Here is a 14999-nt window from a genome sequence, read left to right on the forward strand (position 1 = left end):
TTTCCGCCCCATCAAGGAACGAAAGAAAACTAAAAGAGCAGTCAGTGTAGAGTACCTACCGACCTACATATACAATGTGTTGTTTTTTGAACCCGACAAACTTTAAGAGTGTATTCTACGAGTGATTTCATCGAGAAAACACCCCCATATGTGGGGTCAAATCTCAATATTCTAGAAATGGCGGCCATTTTAAAGTTTTAGATACTTAGTTTTCATAAAAAACCATATCTCAAGATTTAAACGCCTTACGGACATGAAATAAAATGCTTTACCATCTAATCTAGTTTTTTTGACAAAAAAAACAGCAAAAATTTTCATATACTTGTATAACTTTTAAAATAGCCCCCCTTTGATGGTATTTTTATGTATTTAATAAAAAGTATTTGAAATAAGCTAAACAATGATACCAAAACCGTATCACTACGTCGAGGCAGTCAAAAATTATTGAAAGTTCAAAACACACATAACGGAGCGCCGCAGCTCTGATTGTAAATGAAATCAACTTACATGAGCTCCGTTAGGTGTGTTTTGAACCTTTATTTTTGACTGCCTGTGATAGATTTGCATAGATAATGATATCTTCCGAAAAAAAGAGTACATTTTAGAACGTTTAGAAATAAACTTGTGCAGGGCGACTGAGTGAAGCAAAAAAATATATCTTTAGATTTCCTTAAGAAAAATACCAGAAAAAATACCAAAAGCCAGCTCCCGAAACAACCTTCTGCGACGGCTTACGTCTACCAGCTGTGGAACTTCTACGAACAAGTAGCTTAGCACTCTGCTTCTCAGCTGCTGAATTTGCCTGCCCCATATGGGCAAGATTCCCATTCCTCAGAGCCTGAATACAAAGTCTTAAACCAGTGCATCCTGCCATCGATGACGTATGGTGCAGAGACGTGGACACTGACGGTAGGACTGGTCCACCGATTTAAAGTCGCTCAGCGTGCTATGGACAGAGCTTTACTCTCATGTCCCCTGTGCCCTTCCACCTGTACTCGGGAAGACTTACTCCAGGCCAACCAGAATGCTATCAAAGTTGCTTCTTTTTGGTCTGGAAAAATTTAATATTTCGCATGTTCACTGACACGAAAGAAGAAGTGTAGAGTACCTACCGACCTACATAATATATGTATTAGAACATTGTGGTAATAGATTTAATATCTTCCGAACAAAAAAAAAATATTTCTGTATAGACGAGTACATTTTAGAACGTCTAGAAATAAACTTGTGCAAGGCGACTGAGTGAGGCAAAAAAAATATCTTTAGATTTCCTTCAAAAAAATACCAAGGCGGAAAAAAATTTACTATTCCACCGGTTCCGAAAAGAAAAAAGACCGTATTTCTTACTTTAAATCATATTTATTTTATTTTATTTTGGCTCAGGGCTGTTCTAGGCTACGTCCTAAAATATTTTTATATACTATTTTAATCCTCCAACCTAAAGTCCAAGGGCGGCCTGCCGGCCGCCCCTGGGCCGCCCTTTGCCGCCTACCGCCCCGGGCTGTAGCCCTTTTAGCCCTAGGGTAAATACGCCCCTGTGTGTAAAGTAACATTAAAAAAACATATTTATAATCAACTTAACCAAAGCTATACCTACTAGTAACTACACCTTCAATTGAATAATACATTGACTGCTTCATTTATGAGTACGTTTCATTCATGACACTCTTTGTCAATTGACTCTGCATAATTACCTCCGCTTTGCAGGTCCGCACCAAGGTGATGGAGTTGCTGGTGCACGTGAACAAGCGCGTGAAGTGCCGCGCGGATGTGCAGCTGCCCGTGCAGACACTGCTTTCACTGTACCGGGACCCTAAGGCCAACAGCTTCATCATTGTAAGTTCATGGAAGATAGAGTACAACCTTTGTAAATTGACCTTAGGGAGGACACCAAAAACTTTTTCATGTTATACAGTTTTTCTACTTAAAGAGTTATAACTTCTAAGAGATTCTACTGTATTTATTTCTAACTCATTCCTAAAATAAAACTTTGCAGAATTTCACAATAATTTACATCACAATGGGGTTCCCACGTCTGCCAAAGGACCAGCAGTTAGCTCTAGCTCCATCGCTACTAGAAGCCATTGAGAACAAACCACAAGGACATCAAGATGGGTAAGCTATTAATTATTATTACTACTTACAAAATATTGGTGGAGTAGGAGTTATACTCACATTGATAAAGGAGTCTGTGGTAAACATACATAGATACAAGAATACTATTCAATATAATATTAACTATCTATACTGCTTTATATCATGTAATAATTTATTTTCAGAATACTGATGTTGGTGATGCCACTACTAGGCTCAATCAAAGAAACTGATTTGAATTTAAAAGAAAAACCAAAAGTAGCAAACCTAATTTTGAAGTTTGCAAATGATATTCTGCTGCTTCCATACAGGTAAGAACAGTTTTTTTTTGTTTTATGTAAAACAGAACCTGCCTTTTATTATCATGTCAAAACCACTTACACTTACAGTGCCACAAACTTATCTGTTCCGGTGAGAGCGAACTAAATTGATCCATATCTCATTATTTACTAATGAATTATATATTGATATAGATTAGATGGGTTTATTGAAACCACAAGAGCGAATTACAACTACTGGCAAACTTAAAATGTTATAGAATGAAGAAATATTACACATTTACGTGAGCTGTCACCGGAACAGATAAGTTTGTGGCACTATACTAAAAAAATTATTTATATTCTAGAGCTTTGCCAAATTCCGGAGAGAGTGAATTCCAAGTGCCGCCAGGCATGAGCATGAAGACATACAAGAGGATTGTCGACAAACATGTCATGAACGCCAACCAACTGGAAGAGGTATGTCATTAACACACATTAATTATTGTCAATGCTGAAGTAGTAGTCTATTAGGCAAATGGTTCACCAGCTACTAAACACTGTAAATTATGAATAGAGAGTACCAACAAGCAAATTAAAAACACTCTGTATACTAAACAAAAAAGGTTTGCCTACTAGAGGCCTAGACTTCTAGTCATTATGCAACTGGTTAGGTGCCATATTTAAAGCAATAGTTATAGCATGTAAGCAAATAATTAAAGAATTCCGGAATTTGTATACTAAACAAAAAAGGTTTGCCTACTAGAGGCCTAGACTTCTAGTCATTATGCAACTGGTTAGGTGCCATATTTAAAGCAATACTTATAGCATGTAAGCAAATAAAAAAGGTCAGAACCCAGTGCATACTACAGGTATAACACGTAAGGACGCAATGGATGCATTTCTTATGATTAAATTTGTCAAACAATATATTTGTTAATTTCAGATGAAACTATCCATAGTGAACTTCATAAGCAAGGACATATTCAACGGCAGCGACATCCTGCTGCCGCTGATCGTGGCCGCCGCCGACTCGCGCTTCAGCGTCGCCAACCACGCCAACAGCCCGCTCATCAGAGTCACCAGGTAATCATGATTCTTGATTATTAGTAGAGATACGATCTTTATAAATATCGGGCTTGCGAGACTATATTCTATATTTCGTGTTCCTCTATCTATAGTCGTGGATTATTGTGGAGAGCATAATATATTTTATTTGTTTACATACGGATGATTGTTATGGTACATTTATGGATTGCAAAAATCCTAATTTATATAGATATGCACATTTTTACAGACATTATTGCATTTAACACACTTAAAAACATAGTAAGTATAGTAGCGCGCGACTATAGACAGTAAAACTTATTGGTTAAAATTTAATATTTAAGAACATGTTTCTAATTTTAATCATGCTGTGTACACATTGGTAGCTATTCTGAAGGCGGAAATTCTTATTTTAACACTGTCAAACTATAAATTTTGCTAGCAATAAATGACATTTACGGGAACACACATAGGGTGCATAACAAAGTTAAACAAAATTACATCTTTGACCTCTTGCTCTGACATTATACTGTCAGAGCACGAGACAAACTATTTAATTTTATTTAACTTTGTTGTGCAAGACGCCCATAGAGTCGAATTTTAAGGGGATTACGAAACCTAAAATGCTAAAGTCGGTTTGATATACTTGATTGGATTGGAAAAACGGTAGCTTCTATCACTTTGAGAAAAATATATATTGTAGCAGAGGGTATACTCAACATGATATTTGCTTAGAAATTGGTGCAGGATTATAATAAGTATGTTAAAAAAAATTGCAAACAGACCATGTCTTTTGCCATTTTTCGACTTATTATGAAAAAACCCTCGAAATCAGAGGGCCCATTTTCATGGAATCTTATATGTATGTGTAGGTAATTAAATTCTTAACAAAGTTACCTTAAAGAGTTGGATTTAATGGACCAGAAGTCAACTTTTTTTGCAAAAAACTAATAAATTCCGGTTTAAAAATGATGACGCCGTGACAGATTTCAGATTTCTTCAGTCGTCGCCCTGGTGGCGGCCTGTTAGGAGCGATACCCACGCCATTTTATTTTTAATCAAATATTTCACAAAAACTGATTAAATCAACAAATGATGACTGCAAATATTATAATACATATGCATTTGCTATGAAAAGTTAATTTTCTAAACATTTTAGATGGAGAAAAGCCGAAAATTCTTAGAAAACATTTCGCCTTTTCGATTTGTTTACATTTTTTACTATAGAGTTACAGATGCATAGATAAAGGTAAACATTACACATAATGACACTTATTAGATTCTCCGAATAAGAACTATACGGTCAATACAGTATGCCAAAGCGCGAGCCTGTTTATATTCTGAGGGGTAATAATTTAACTTTATTTTATTTTAACCGTTGTGTATGCTAGGTAAGCTACACAATATACAGGGTGTTGAAAATTAAGTTCTCAATTTGTATTATTTGAAACCAAAAACCGTATTTTTTTATAATATATATTTTAAGATGTGGTAGTCTGTACACTAAAGGGTGTTCAAAAGTATAAGTACTTTTAAAAATTGAAGAACTAAAATGTACATATTTTTTTAAATCTATGAAGGTATTTAACAAGCTTTGCAAAAAAAGCGGTTAAGTGCGACTTTATCTACATATTTACACACATACATACACTCTCACGCCTTGTACTAATGTACTCCCTTGCGGGGTAGGCAGAGGTGCATTGCTGCACCCACTACCTCTGTAGTACGTGGTGGTACGGTCTCGACTTTTCGGACAGTCAGTTTGGCATCCGAAATGCGTGATCGTTCGTTCACTGTCGGAGCAGGATGAGAACTAGCTCTTAGCTTAAAAATAGTAACCGCGTTCCTAGAGGGCTGACATCCCAAGGATTCATTACGAAAAAATGGACAACATTTCATTTTTTTTACCCTACATTTTTATAGCTATTCGGAAAGTTTATTAAAAATTAGAGGACCCGTATTTTTTATTTTTCATGTACATTTCTTTTTCCATGTTATTTTTAAATTTAAAGTTTATTATTTTAAAACCGGAAGTGACGTCACATATTAGGCTCAATTTTGATTTAAGTCCTTTGCCTTAGTCTCGAAAAAAAAAACATAAATGACACTGACAACTGACAGGTGACATAAACTTTGTTTACGTGCCAACCAGCAAATGGGTCATTTTCAAATGACAAAAAAAGTGTGACATTGATAATTCTGATGATACAAAATACTTATCATGAAAAAATAATTTTACTAAGCATTCCAGTCAAGCATAATTGAAACACATGAATGCATAATATCTTACTATTTTAAAATAAATATAATGTACTTACCCCAATTTTTTTAGCGATGTAGGCGGTGGCATGCTCTGGGACATATTATATAGCGGGTCATCTCTTAATGCGTACTAACCATTTTATATACGATCAATAAAAAAAAAAGTCAAAAAGTGTCGGAACAGAATTTATGAAAATGACCCAAATAAACAACAAAACGTCACGATAAAACGTCAACGTCAATCAAAAATGACAGTGACAGTTACTTTTTTTTTTTCATCGATAGGCTTTGAGCAACAAAATTCATCGCACCTAATGCATGACGTCATCAGCACTTTTTGACTATTTTATGAATTTCTCCAAAATGATACATCCAAAAAATTCAAAAATATTTTTTTCGTGGCCTTTATAGCTAAATCTTGAAATGGTTTCTGATTTATAGCAGCTTTAGTTTTTTGAAATGTTGTCCATTGCTGGAGCTGTGCTCGCCATGCAGTGCATGGGCTACTTAGGAATCTGGGAGGCTGTTGCAAAGGAGTCTGTTGCCTCTATACGGTACGGGTGCCGTGCGATTTATGGCCCTTCCAGGAGCACCTGTTTTGTCAAGTCGAAGAGAATGGCTCGTATTCGACGCAACCTGCAGTACTGGTGGGATTGGTTGGAGGTCTGGACAGCACGTAGCTGCAGCAGCCGTCATGCCGTCATTCGACGCATAGATGCAAAAAAAAGTTGAAATTCATGTTAATAATTAGATTTTAATTTTACAATATTGCAAAAAAAAAAAATTAACATTGTTGAGTATGTTATTTTATTTTAGTAAAGTAGTAATAAAAACAAAGGCTTATTGCATAGTTTTCGTTCACGCTCGCCTACATCGCACGTTGTATATGAGAATAAAGGGAATTACTAAATTTTCTTGTTTAAAAATCACGGTTTCTGGTTTAGAGGAAAACAAATTGTAAAATGCGGAATACAGTTTTTTTTTCGAATAAAGAGTAAAACAAAACATGTAAATTCAAAAAACGTTTCTATTGACACTAGGGCATACAATACCGCAATACCGGGAACCCGGAAAAAAAATAAGTATTTTTCAATACCAGTATTGAAAGTTAATACCGGTATTGAAGTAATACCGGAATCGGACTTTTTAGGCTATAAATAAAGCGATTAAGGTATAGTTAGCCTTGTGTTCTTATATACTATGAAAGCGCACTTGTTTCCAATAGTTTAATGTAGTTTTTGGCCGTTGGAAATCTACTGTTGCCCATGCGTAAACCGACACCAATTTTTTTTTCAATCTATCATTTTAACTCTAATACTCAATTGTCGTAGAAATCTATATCTATAATTACAGAATTTGATTGCCTTTTTAGGGTTCCGTAGCCAAAATGGCAAAAACGGAACCCTTATAGTTTCGTCATGTCCGTCTGTCCGTCTGTCCGTCTGTCCGTCTGTCACAGCCGATTTACTCGGAAACTATAAGTACTACAGTGATGAAATTTGATGGGAATATGTGTTGTATGAACCGCTACAAAAATATGACACTAAATAGTAAAAAAAAGAATTGGGGGTGGGGCCCCCCATACATGTAACTGAGGGATGAAATTTTTTTTTTCGATGTACATACCCGTGTGGGGTATCAATGGAAAGGTCTTTTAAAATGATATAAAGTTTTCTAAAAAACATTTTTCTTAAAGTGAACGGTTTTTGAGATATCAGCTCTCAAAGTCGTAAAAAGTATGTCCCCCCCCCTCTATTTTTATAACTACGGGGTATAAAATTCTAAAAAAAATAGAGGTGATGCATGCTAATTAACTCTTTCAACGATTTTTGGTTTGATCAAAGTATCTCTTATAGTTTTTGAGATAGGTTGATTTAAGCTACGGAACCCTTTGTGCGCGAGCCCGACTCGCACTTGGCCGGTTTTTCTTGTTTAATTTTGGCCTATAGTCCTTTAAACACAATATTTGCCATTTATAACAACAAGAAAGTCTAATACCGGTATTAGTACCGGAATCCCGAAGTAGTAATACCGAAACTCAATACCGGTATTGAAAATTATTCCGGTATTGCATGCCCTAATTGACACCAACTGACACTAATTGACTTTTCGCCGAGAAAAGTGGAGTTACAATGTTTGCGATCTAAAGTGATTATAGAATAATTAGAACTATCTATTTTTTTTCAGATCACCTGGTGTTGACTGAAATTGTAATTAGGTACTGACTCCTTGACTTGAAAATAACTTTTTTTATAATCGTTATTACAAAACCGCAATTTTTTTAATACAGCAATATTTGTAGGTACTTACAGTGAGCAAAAGAGCGCAACAAGGTTTTATTTTTTTTTGGTTTTAAGAAACAAAAATATTATTTCTATCATATCCAAAATACACATACTTAAGTACATATTATACCTCACCCAGACCACCCCATATCACCACCTTTGCCAGCTACGTAACCTTTTGGGACACCCTGTATATGCAGAGTTCTGCAAACTACTGTTCTGCTTTTAAAACACCAAAATAAAACAGGTCATCTAACTAAAAGGTCACGTGACCAAAAAAAATATATGGAGAAGCGTTTTTTTTTTCACGAATATAAAAAAATACGTAGGATAAAAGTTATTCAGAGTAACGCCCTTTCGGCTAACTATACTTTTTTTAATACAACACCCTGTAGTCCCTCTTATATTAAAATCTGCCCCCAAGTGAGGCTATACTTAATTCGCGAAAAAAAAAAACGCGAATTTTTACATTCTGATTTCATTTCCAGGGTTTTAGACATAACATCAATAACATGCTGCACACGTAGGTTTCGGCTTAGTTTAGTATACCCTTTTTGCAACAACCTGTATAAATATCGGCACGGGCACGACTTTTTATAATTAATGATTAAATATTAAAAATACTTTCAAATAAAAATAAATATTTTCGTATCACTTACAAAAGAATATTACTTACTTAGTATATGTTTAACAAAGTGGCATGTCTTCACTTTAATGTTTTCGAGTACTATGTTAAAATTTCATGTCATTGTCCGGAGAACGCCCCGCATACCTCAACCCCCCCTCACTAGATTTGACAGATTCTGATTTTCTTCTAGCTTTAGTGACAGCCTTAAATAAAGAAATTAAGGTTTTGACAGCGTTAAATTTAGAATTTCCGCCTTCAGAATCGACATAATTATTTGGGTTATAATCTAGAACAAAATACTTTTTATAACACTTTTATTTATAATGATTGTAACCTGTTTTGTATGCCTTAAAATAAATAAATAAATAGTAGCCGATATGCCTTTTAAAAACAATGTTTTTCTACTGCTAACTGTAAAAGCTATTTTAATTTTTTCTAATGCAAGCGAATAAACTGCAATTAGTTTTGTACATAATAATATTTGATCTACCACATGTGAACACTTTTCGTAATAGCAATATCATTCATATGATCATTTATATGATCTAAAATCCCCGTGTATGAAATTAAATAAATGATTTTTTATTTTTTTTTATTTGATTTTTCTATAAAAATAACTCTGCTTGCGAGACTCTAGGATAAGCTAACCTACGCCCGCGCCTCCCATAACAAAACACATACAGGATTGTTATTGTTACTATGTTTTTGTCCACAGTTCCGTAGACTGGTCGCTCCCATCAGTGGTGGGGCCTCTCTACTCCCTGTATCTCGGGACGTGGGGCGGCATGAAAGTACTACCTGACGATAAAAAGGTATGACACAGAGTTTCACATGGATTGTTCGATATTACAGTGATATGTAAAACTTGCCGATTAAAAAATACTACAATTTTTTAATTATTAATTTCAAAAATATAAATATATTTTATTATTATTTTAGGTACCAGCGTGCACTAGACTCCGGTTGAAACTCATCCAGTACCTCAACAAAGCGACAGGCCCCGCCGTCATGTTCCCACATTGCGTACAGGTAATATTGCTCATCACAACTACTTAATTTATGTTATTTTTTATATATTTAATTGTATATTAGGTTGCTTGCTTTAGGAACGAATGATAAGAGAGGATTCAGAACGCGTCCTTGTCGTTATGACTAATAGCGGCCGAGCGGCATAGCACGCGTCCACCAATGGAGTCGCGCGGTTTTGACACTTTCGCCCCGCGCTTCAGCCCGCACCTCACCTAATTTAAAGGCTTCGTCTGTCAGGAAATATGATTGTAACTATTTTTGATTAATTTTGTTTGTCTTACAGGTTGTATTCTCGTCGCTGTTCGATCCCAACTCGAACTCGCGTCTCCGCAACCTGGCGCTAATTAATCTCCTCAACGTCATTCAAAAGTAAGTACACATCTAATAGCTATAACAACTTTTTTATGCACAGCCCTATATTGATTTATGTCAACTTCTCTACCGCTTTTGATTCTAACCATATGCTATGAATTGGCAGATAAGAATCAGCAAACACCAAATATTAAGATACTTGAACTGCGCACTGACAAAGGGCGCGAGCTCGCATCGATTTGTGTACTGTCTCTTAGTGTGCTTTTACTTTAAAGTCATGTTAAATTTCAGTGGCGATGAAACGCAGCTGAAGAAAGTGTCGACAGTGTTCCTGCAAGGACTGCTGAAGCTGATCAGATCGGAGGAGCACGCGGAGCAACAGGCGAAGGCGTACTTGTGCTTGGGTAAGTCAACTTTTTACGAGTGCCTATAGTGTAAATGCCCTTCATTTTTACCGATCAACGATGTGACTAATCAGAATGGTCTAGGTATAAGTGTTAAATGTAATTGTTACCTCTAATTTGTCACTTTGTTTCCGCAATATATAAGGTTGCCTGTAAGAGATCGCTCTCAGCGATAAGGCCGCCTATTGTACATTTGTTCTAGTCTATAAGTATGTTTTTTTTGTATGTCTGATTTGTGTGGTGTTCAATAAAGCATTCTTCTATTCTAGTCTAAATGTAAAGGCATGTTGATTACCTGGACCAATGTAGACCAATAGCAACGCAGTAAAAAATATTTCGGTGCTCGTTTGTTAAAAAAATTGACTATACCTTTTCTTTCTTCCATAACTTCTGAAATGATTCTTGATAAATTGCGGCACTGTTTACCAACAACCTTTTCCCCTACAGGAAGACTAGCCATGAAGTACCCCGAGTGCGTGAACAACCAGTTCTCTCTCCTCGAGGAGCTGGTGAAGAAGATCCCGGACGCCGTGCCCGAGATGCGCACGGCGCTCCGGGACGCGCTGCTGGAAATGGCCGTCGCCTACAGGATCAACCCTGACGGTGAGTGGACATGGCTCTTTATAATGTAATAGCTACATACTTACATACACACATGCTCCACCAACCCGCTATAGGCCAGCGTGGTGGACTAGACCTAAAACCTTTCCTTCATTGGAAAGTGACCCGTGCCCCAGCAGTGGAGACATGATGGGCCGTGATGACACACATGCTCACGACTGTAATCCCCGAAGTCTTTTTTTCAATTTTTTACTTTCCAGTACTTACTCAAAAAAAGTTAGTGACCGTGACTCAATTTCTGGCTTTTGTTTTCATTGTCTGTTTTTGCGAATTCCATTTACTTCACTACACAATTTTTTTTTATATACCATTATTATAGCCACCTCACAATATGTAGGTACTAAATCTGAACACGCCTTTATTCTTATCGCAGCTCCTACAGAGAAGCCCGAACCGATGGACATATCTCCTTCAGAAGAGTCTGCCGGTTCGTCCGCTGACCGAGTCAGCATGGACACAGACGAAGCTTCGGAGAGCAAGAAACAGAAGACCTCGGCTTTCGACGAGCCCCAGGCGCTGGCGCTCTTCGCTTTATTGGAGCAGTGAGTTGGATCAGCATTGAATTATTATAAATAAATAAATCATTTAATCCGCTTAAACATAACATGAGAAAAGGAAGTGATAAATAAAAAAAGGTTTCATACACTAATTCTACTTCATCATCTGCTCGTAATCGTCCACTGATGGACATTGACCTCCTCATAGCAGTGCTAATCACTCTGTCCTAGACCTTCCTCATCTAGCCTTTACCGGCTACCTGGGTAAAGTCGCCACTCAAGCAGGTCGAAGGGTTTTACTTCTTACCCCCCATACATGCACCCCAGATATGTACCAGCATAGAAGTAAATAGATGTTTCGTTTTCCAGCTACATGCACAGTGAAGAGTCAATGATCAGATACATAGCTATGAGGTATTCGGCCGCCGTGTTCCCTCAAGACTACATTCCGTCGAGATATCTACTGCTTCTAGCAAGTGGTGACAGGTAAAAATTACTTTTACTAATTGAGTACAGTAGGTAGGCCTACTGTAGAAAAAAACGTTAATTTTCATAGGGGAGTCCTGTATTTCACTATTAAACTAGACATTACGAAATGTATGTCATATTTATGGAAGAAAATTTAGTAATGTTATGAGTTGATAAATCTTAAAATTGCAGTCAAGACGACATCTCAACAGAAGCTCGCAAGTGTCTATACGGCACTTCCCGACCGAGCGAAATTGAGGACGTCATCAACAACGTCACCAAAGAAACAACCACCGTACACATAGACGACGCAGATTCTAAGAACAAAAATAACACAGAGCCAGTGCAAGAATTCAAAGTGCCAAAGTTCAAAAGCATGGTGAATTACATCTGGGAACAAATGCAGAAGAGGAAGAAAGGGTCGAATGCTAAGCATAGGTTCGTGATTAGTAACCAAGTGTTGCAGTTTCACCCTATCACATACCAAGAGGTAAGCTTTTCGTTTTTATGTTGATTATTTTATCGGAAGTAATGCGTTATACGGATGTTAAGCTGTTAGCTGCACTATCATAATATTTTATTCGTCATTCTCACACTCTACTTCAATTTGGCTTTGTAGCGTTTTCGTTAGCTTTGGCGGTCTTATCGCTTATATTGATCTCTTACAGACAACCTTGTTTTACATAAACTTTTATTTCAGATACTCCGGTACTTACGAATGTGTCTAAACTACGATGCGCAGCTAAAGGACTGCTCCAACCACCCCAACGCGACGTCGCCGCTGCTCTCCAAGTATTTTTACGAGAATCTACTGGACACGGAGGTTCTGGAGCAATACCTCACTATGATTACTTCGTTGTTGAGCGCTAGTCCAGGTAAATAGGGTATAGGGTAATTTAAAGTGTATTCTGATGTAATGATACGGGTTGAGGAGTAAATTGATGCTAATCTGAAAGGAAAGGATATGATAACAATACCTTATACAAATGAATTTGTGCAGAAGGAGAAGTAACTCTGAGAGGGGCCGCCAGGTTTGTTTTCCCCAGACTTTACATAGACACACTTACAGTTTTTATTCATCAATCATTATTTTTATTCATTACAGATCTCATGCCTCTAACCTCCTTCTTAGACATTGTGGGATGCGTGCCCGACAAAATGGCGCCGAAATACAAACATTTGCTGCCGTTCTTAAAGAACCTCTACACCAATAGCACTAAGGAGGAGATTCGCGAAGCGGCCGCGTTAATTTACGCCATTATATCCGTTCATACTTCAGAGAAACGGGCCATAGATAATGAGATCAAGGAGTTTGTGTCACAGAGTTTGAACAACAAGAGTTTGGAGGCGCAGTGTGGTTATACGTCCGCGTTTGCGAATATTTGCGAGCGGTGTATCAGTCTGTCGAAGAATGGCAAGTTTGGTGGCAAAGGGTTTTCGCCTAAAACTTGGGAGCCGTATCAAGAGGGGGCTGTCGTTTTAGGTAAGTTTATTGGCATTATTTTTGTGTGAATAATGTTGACAGGCTTCTGTCAAGTAAGAATAAACCTTATTATTCTGTTTGAGGAGACCGATCGAATCGCAATGATTCATTATTTACTACATAACCTTATAAACAGTATAAAATATAACTCAAATGTAAATAAAGGAAAAAAATATGAAAATGGCAGCCACTACGAAAGTGCCATTAGAATACTCCTTGTACTGATTTACCTAAGATTACTGTGAGATTGCAGTACGTCCGCCATTTTTATACTGTTTCTTTATTTACAGACGCTATAAATATGTATTGCTAAAGTATTTTAGTTTAAACTTTTTATTTTAGCCAACTTCCTGGCAAGCCCTCAGCCTCTACTAGTGAATGTGGGCTGTGAGAACATCGCCTTACTAGCGCGATGCAGCGGGCTCCCACTCACAGACATCACACCGGAACAAACCGCCTTAACAGCCGAAGAAAACCCATTCAACATCGGCAAGCACTCAGAAACCAACCTCAAGACCACTACTACAGAAGTCACAAAGTTCACTGTGGCAGAGAGGTTGTTTGGTATTGTGGGTAGTCCCAAGCTTCCTTCTAAGACTAAGGAGAAAGCGTTGTATACGCTGGGCTTGATGTGCTGTGGAGAGAGGTTGTCGTTTGCGGAAGCTATTGTCAAAGGATTTCTGCAGATGGCTAAAGATGTAAGTGTTTTGTGTGATTATTCTGAGGCTAGATTACGGAAATCAGTGTATCGCTTTGTCTAAGGGTGCGTTGCACCATTTAACTTTAACTATTACAAACGTCACATCGTCTGTCAAAGCATCGGTTAAGCGAAAAATTGGTTGCACCATTCAACTATGGTTAAAATGACGTCATAACTTTAACGATAACCATAACCACCCCATGTTGGCCGGTTAGAGTTATTGTTAAAGTCAGGTAGCTGTCAAACGCGTTGTATAACCTCAAAGTAACAGAATTACGTACAAATATTAATATTAAATAATTCTTATCATGTCGCTTCTACGTGAAATAGCGCTTGAAACAAGTTCCTCAGAAATTGAGATTGAGGTGGAGTAAGTACGGAACTTACGAAATATTAAGAGAAAGGTGTACTTTCAGAGAACTGATAGATTCGCAACTTGGGATGAGAACTCGTTCTTGAATAGGTTCCAGGTCTCAAAAATGTGGCTCGTGTGTTGGCTTTAAAACTAGAACCTTTCTTACTGCCTCCGACGACGAAGTAAGTACCAATTATTATTATGTTGTAGGTGTAATGATCATCTTCACCACCAAATAAGCGTCCACTTCTAGCTATGGGCTCTCCCAAGGAGCGAAACAACACTGTGCCCTCGGCCTTCCTTATCCAGCCACTACCGGCTACCTGCCGGTTGCCGGTCCAGCGCAGCAATCTAATATCAAAGTAACCTACGTAACTCTTTAATTGAATAACCTTGTTTTCAGAAATTTTGCAATTACTCAAATACAGAAATTTATCAATGAAAATAAGGACAGAACTAAGAAGAGTGCAGCCCATTATAGTGGCTACGGCATAGCTGCATAATATATTATGTAAAAAAATGAGAGACCCTGTACCACCAGCTAGGTTTTTTATGAT

At 37.3% G+C, this 14999-nt stretch overlaps 1 protein-coding gene across 3 annotated transcripts in view; it reads left to right on the forward strand.

The window, feature by feature from the left end:
• The window catches only part of LOC105383030 (proteasome-associated protein ECM29 homolog), a 41930-nt gene that overhangs the window by 454 nt on the left and 26477 nt on the right, over nt 1–14999 (forward strand). For all 3 annotated transcript variants that reach the window (XM_048628859.1, XM_048628861.1, XM_038122430.2), the window contains exons 3-18: nt 1708–1836; nt 1997–2115; nt 2280–2405; nt 2720–2831; nt 3298–3437; nt 9289–9385; nt 9513–9602; nt 9886–9971; nt 10206–10318; nt 10766–10921; nt 11313–11481; nt 11806–11922; nt 12097–12394; nt 12605–12779; nt 13010–13387; nt 13730–14085. In XM_048628859.1, the coding sequence (XP_048484816.1) occupies nt 1708–1836; nt 1997–2115; nt 2280–2405; nt 2720–2831; nt 3298–3437; nt 9289–9385; nt 9513–9602; nt 9886–9971; nt 10206–10318; nt 10766–10921; nt 11313–11481; nt 11806–11922; nt 12097–12394; nt 12605–12779; nt 13010–13387; nt 13730–14085 (2661 nt within the window). The remainder of the gene's footprint in view (nt 1–1707; nt 1837–1996; nt 2116–2279; nt 2406–2719; nt 2832–3297; nt 3438–9288; nt 9386–9512; nt 9603–9885; nt 9972–10205; nt 10319–10765; nt 10922–11312; nt 11482–11805; nt 11923–12096; nt 12395–12604; nt 12780–13009; nt 13388–13729; nt 14086–14999) is intronic.

The sequence above is a fragment of the Plutella xylostella genome, chromosome 22 (assembly GCF_932276165.1).
Source record: "Plutella xylostella chromosome 22, ilPluXylo3.1, whole genome shotgun sequence".
NCBI classification, from domain to species: Eukaryota; Metazoa; Arthropoda; class Insecta; order Lepidoptera; family Plutellidae; genus Plutella; species Plutella xylostella.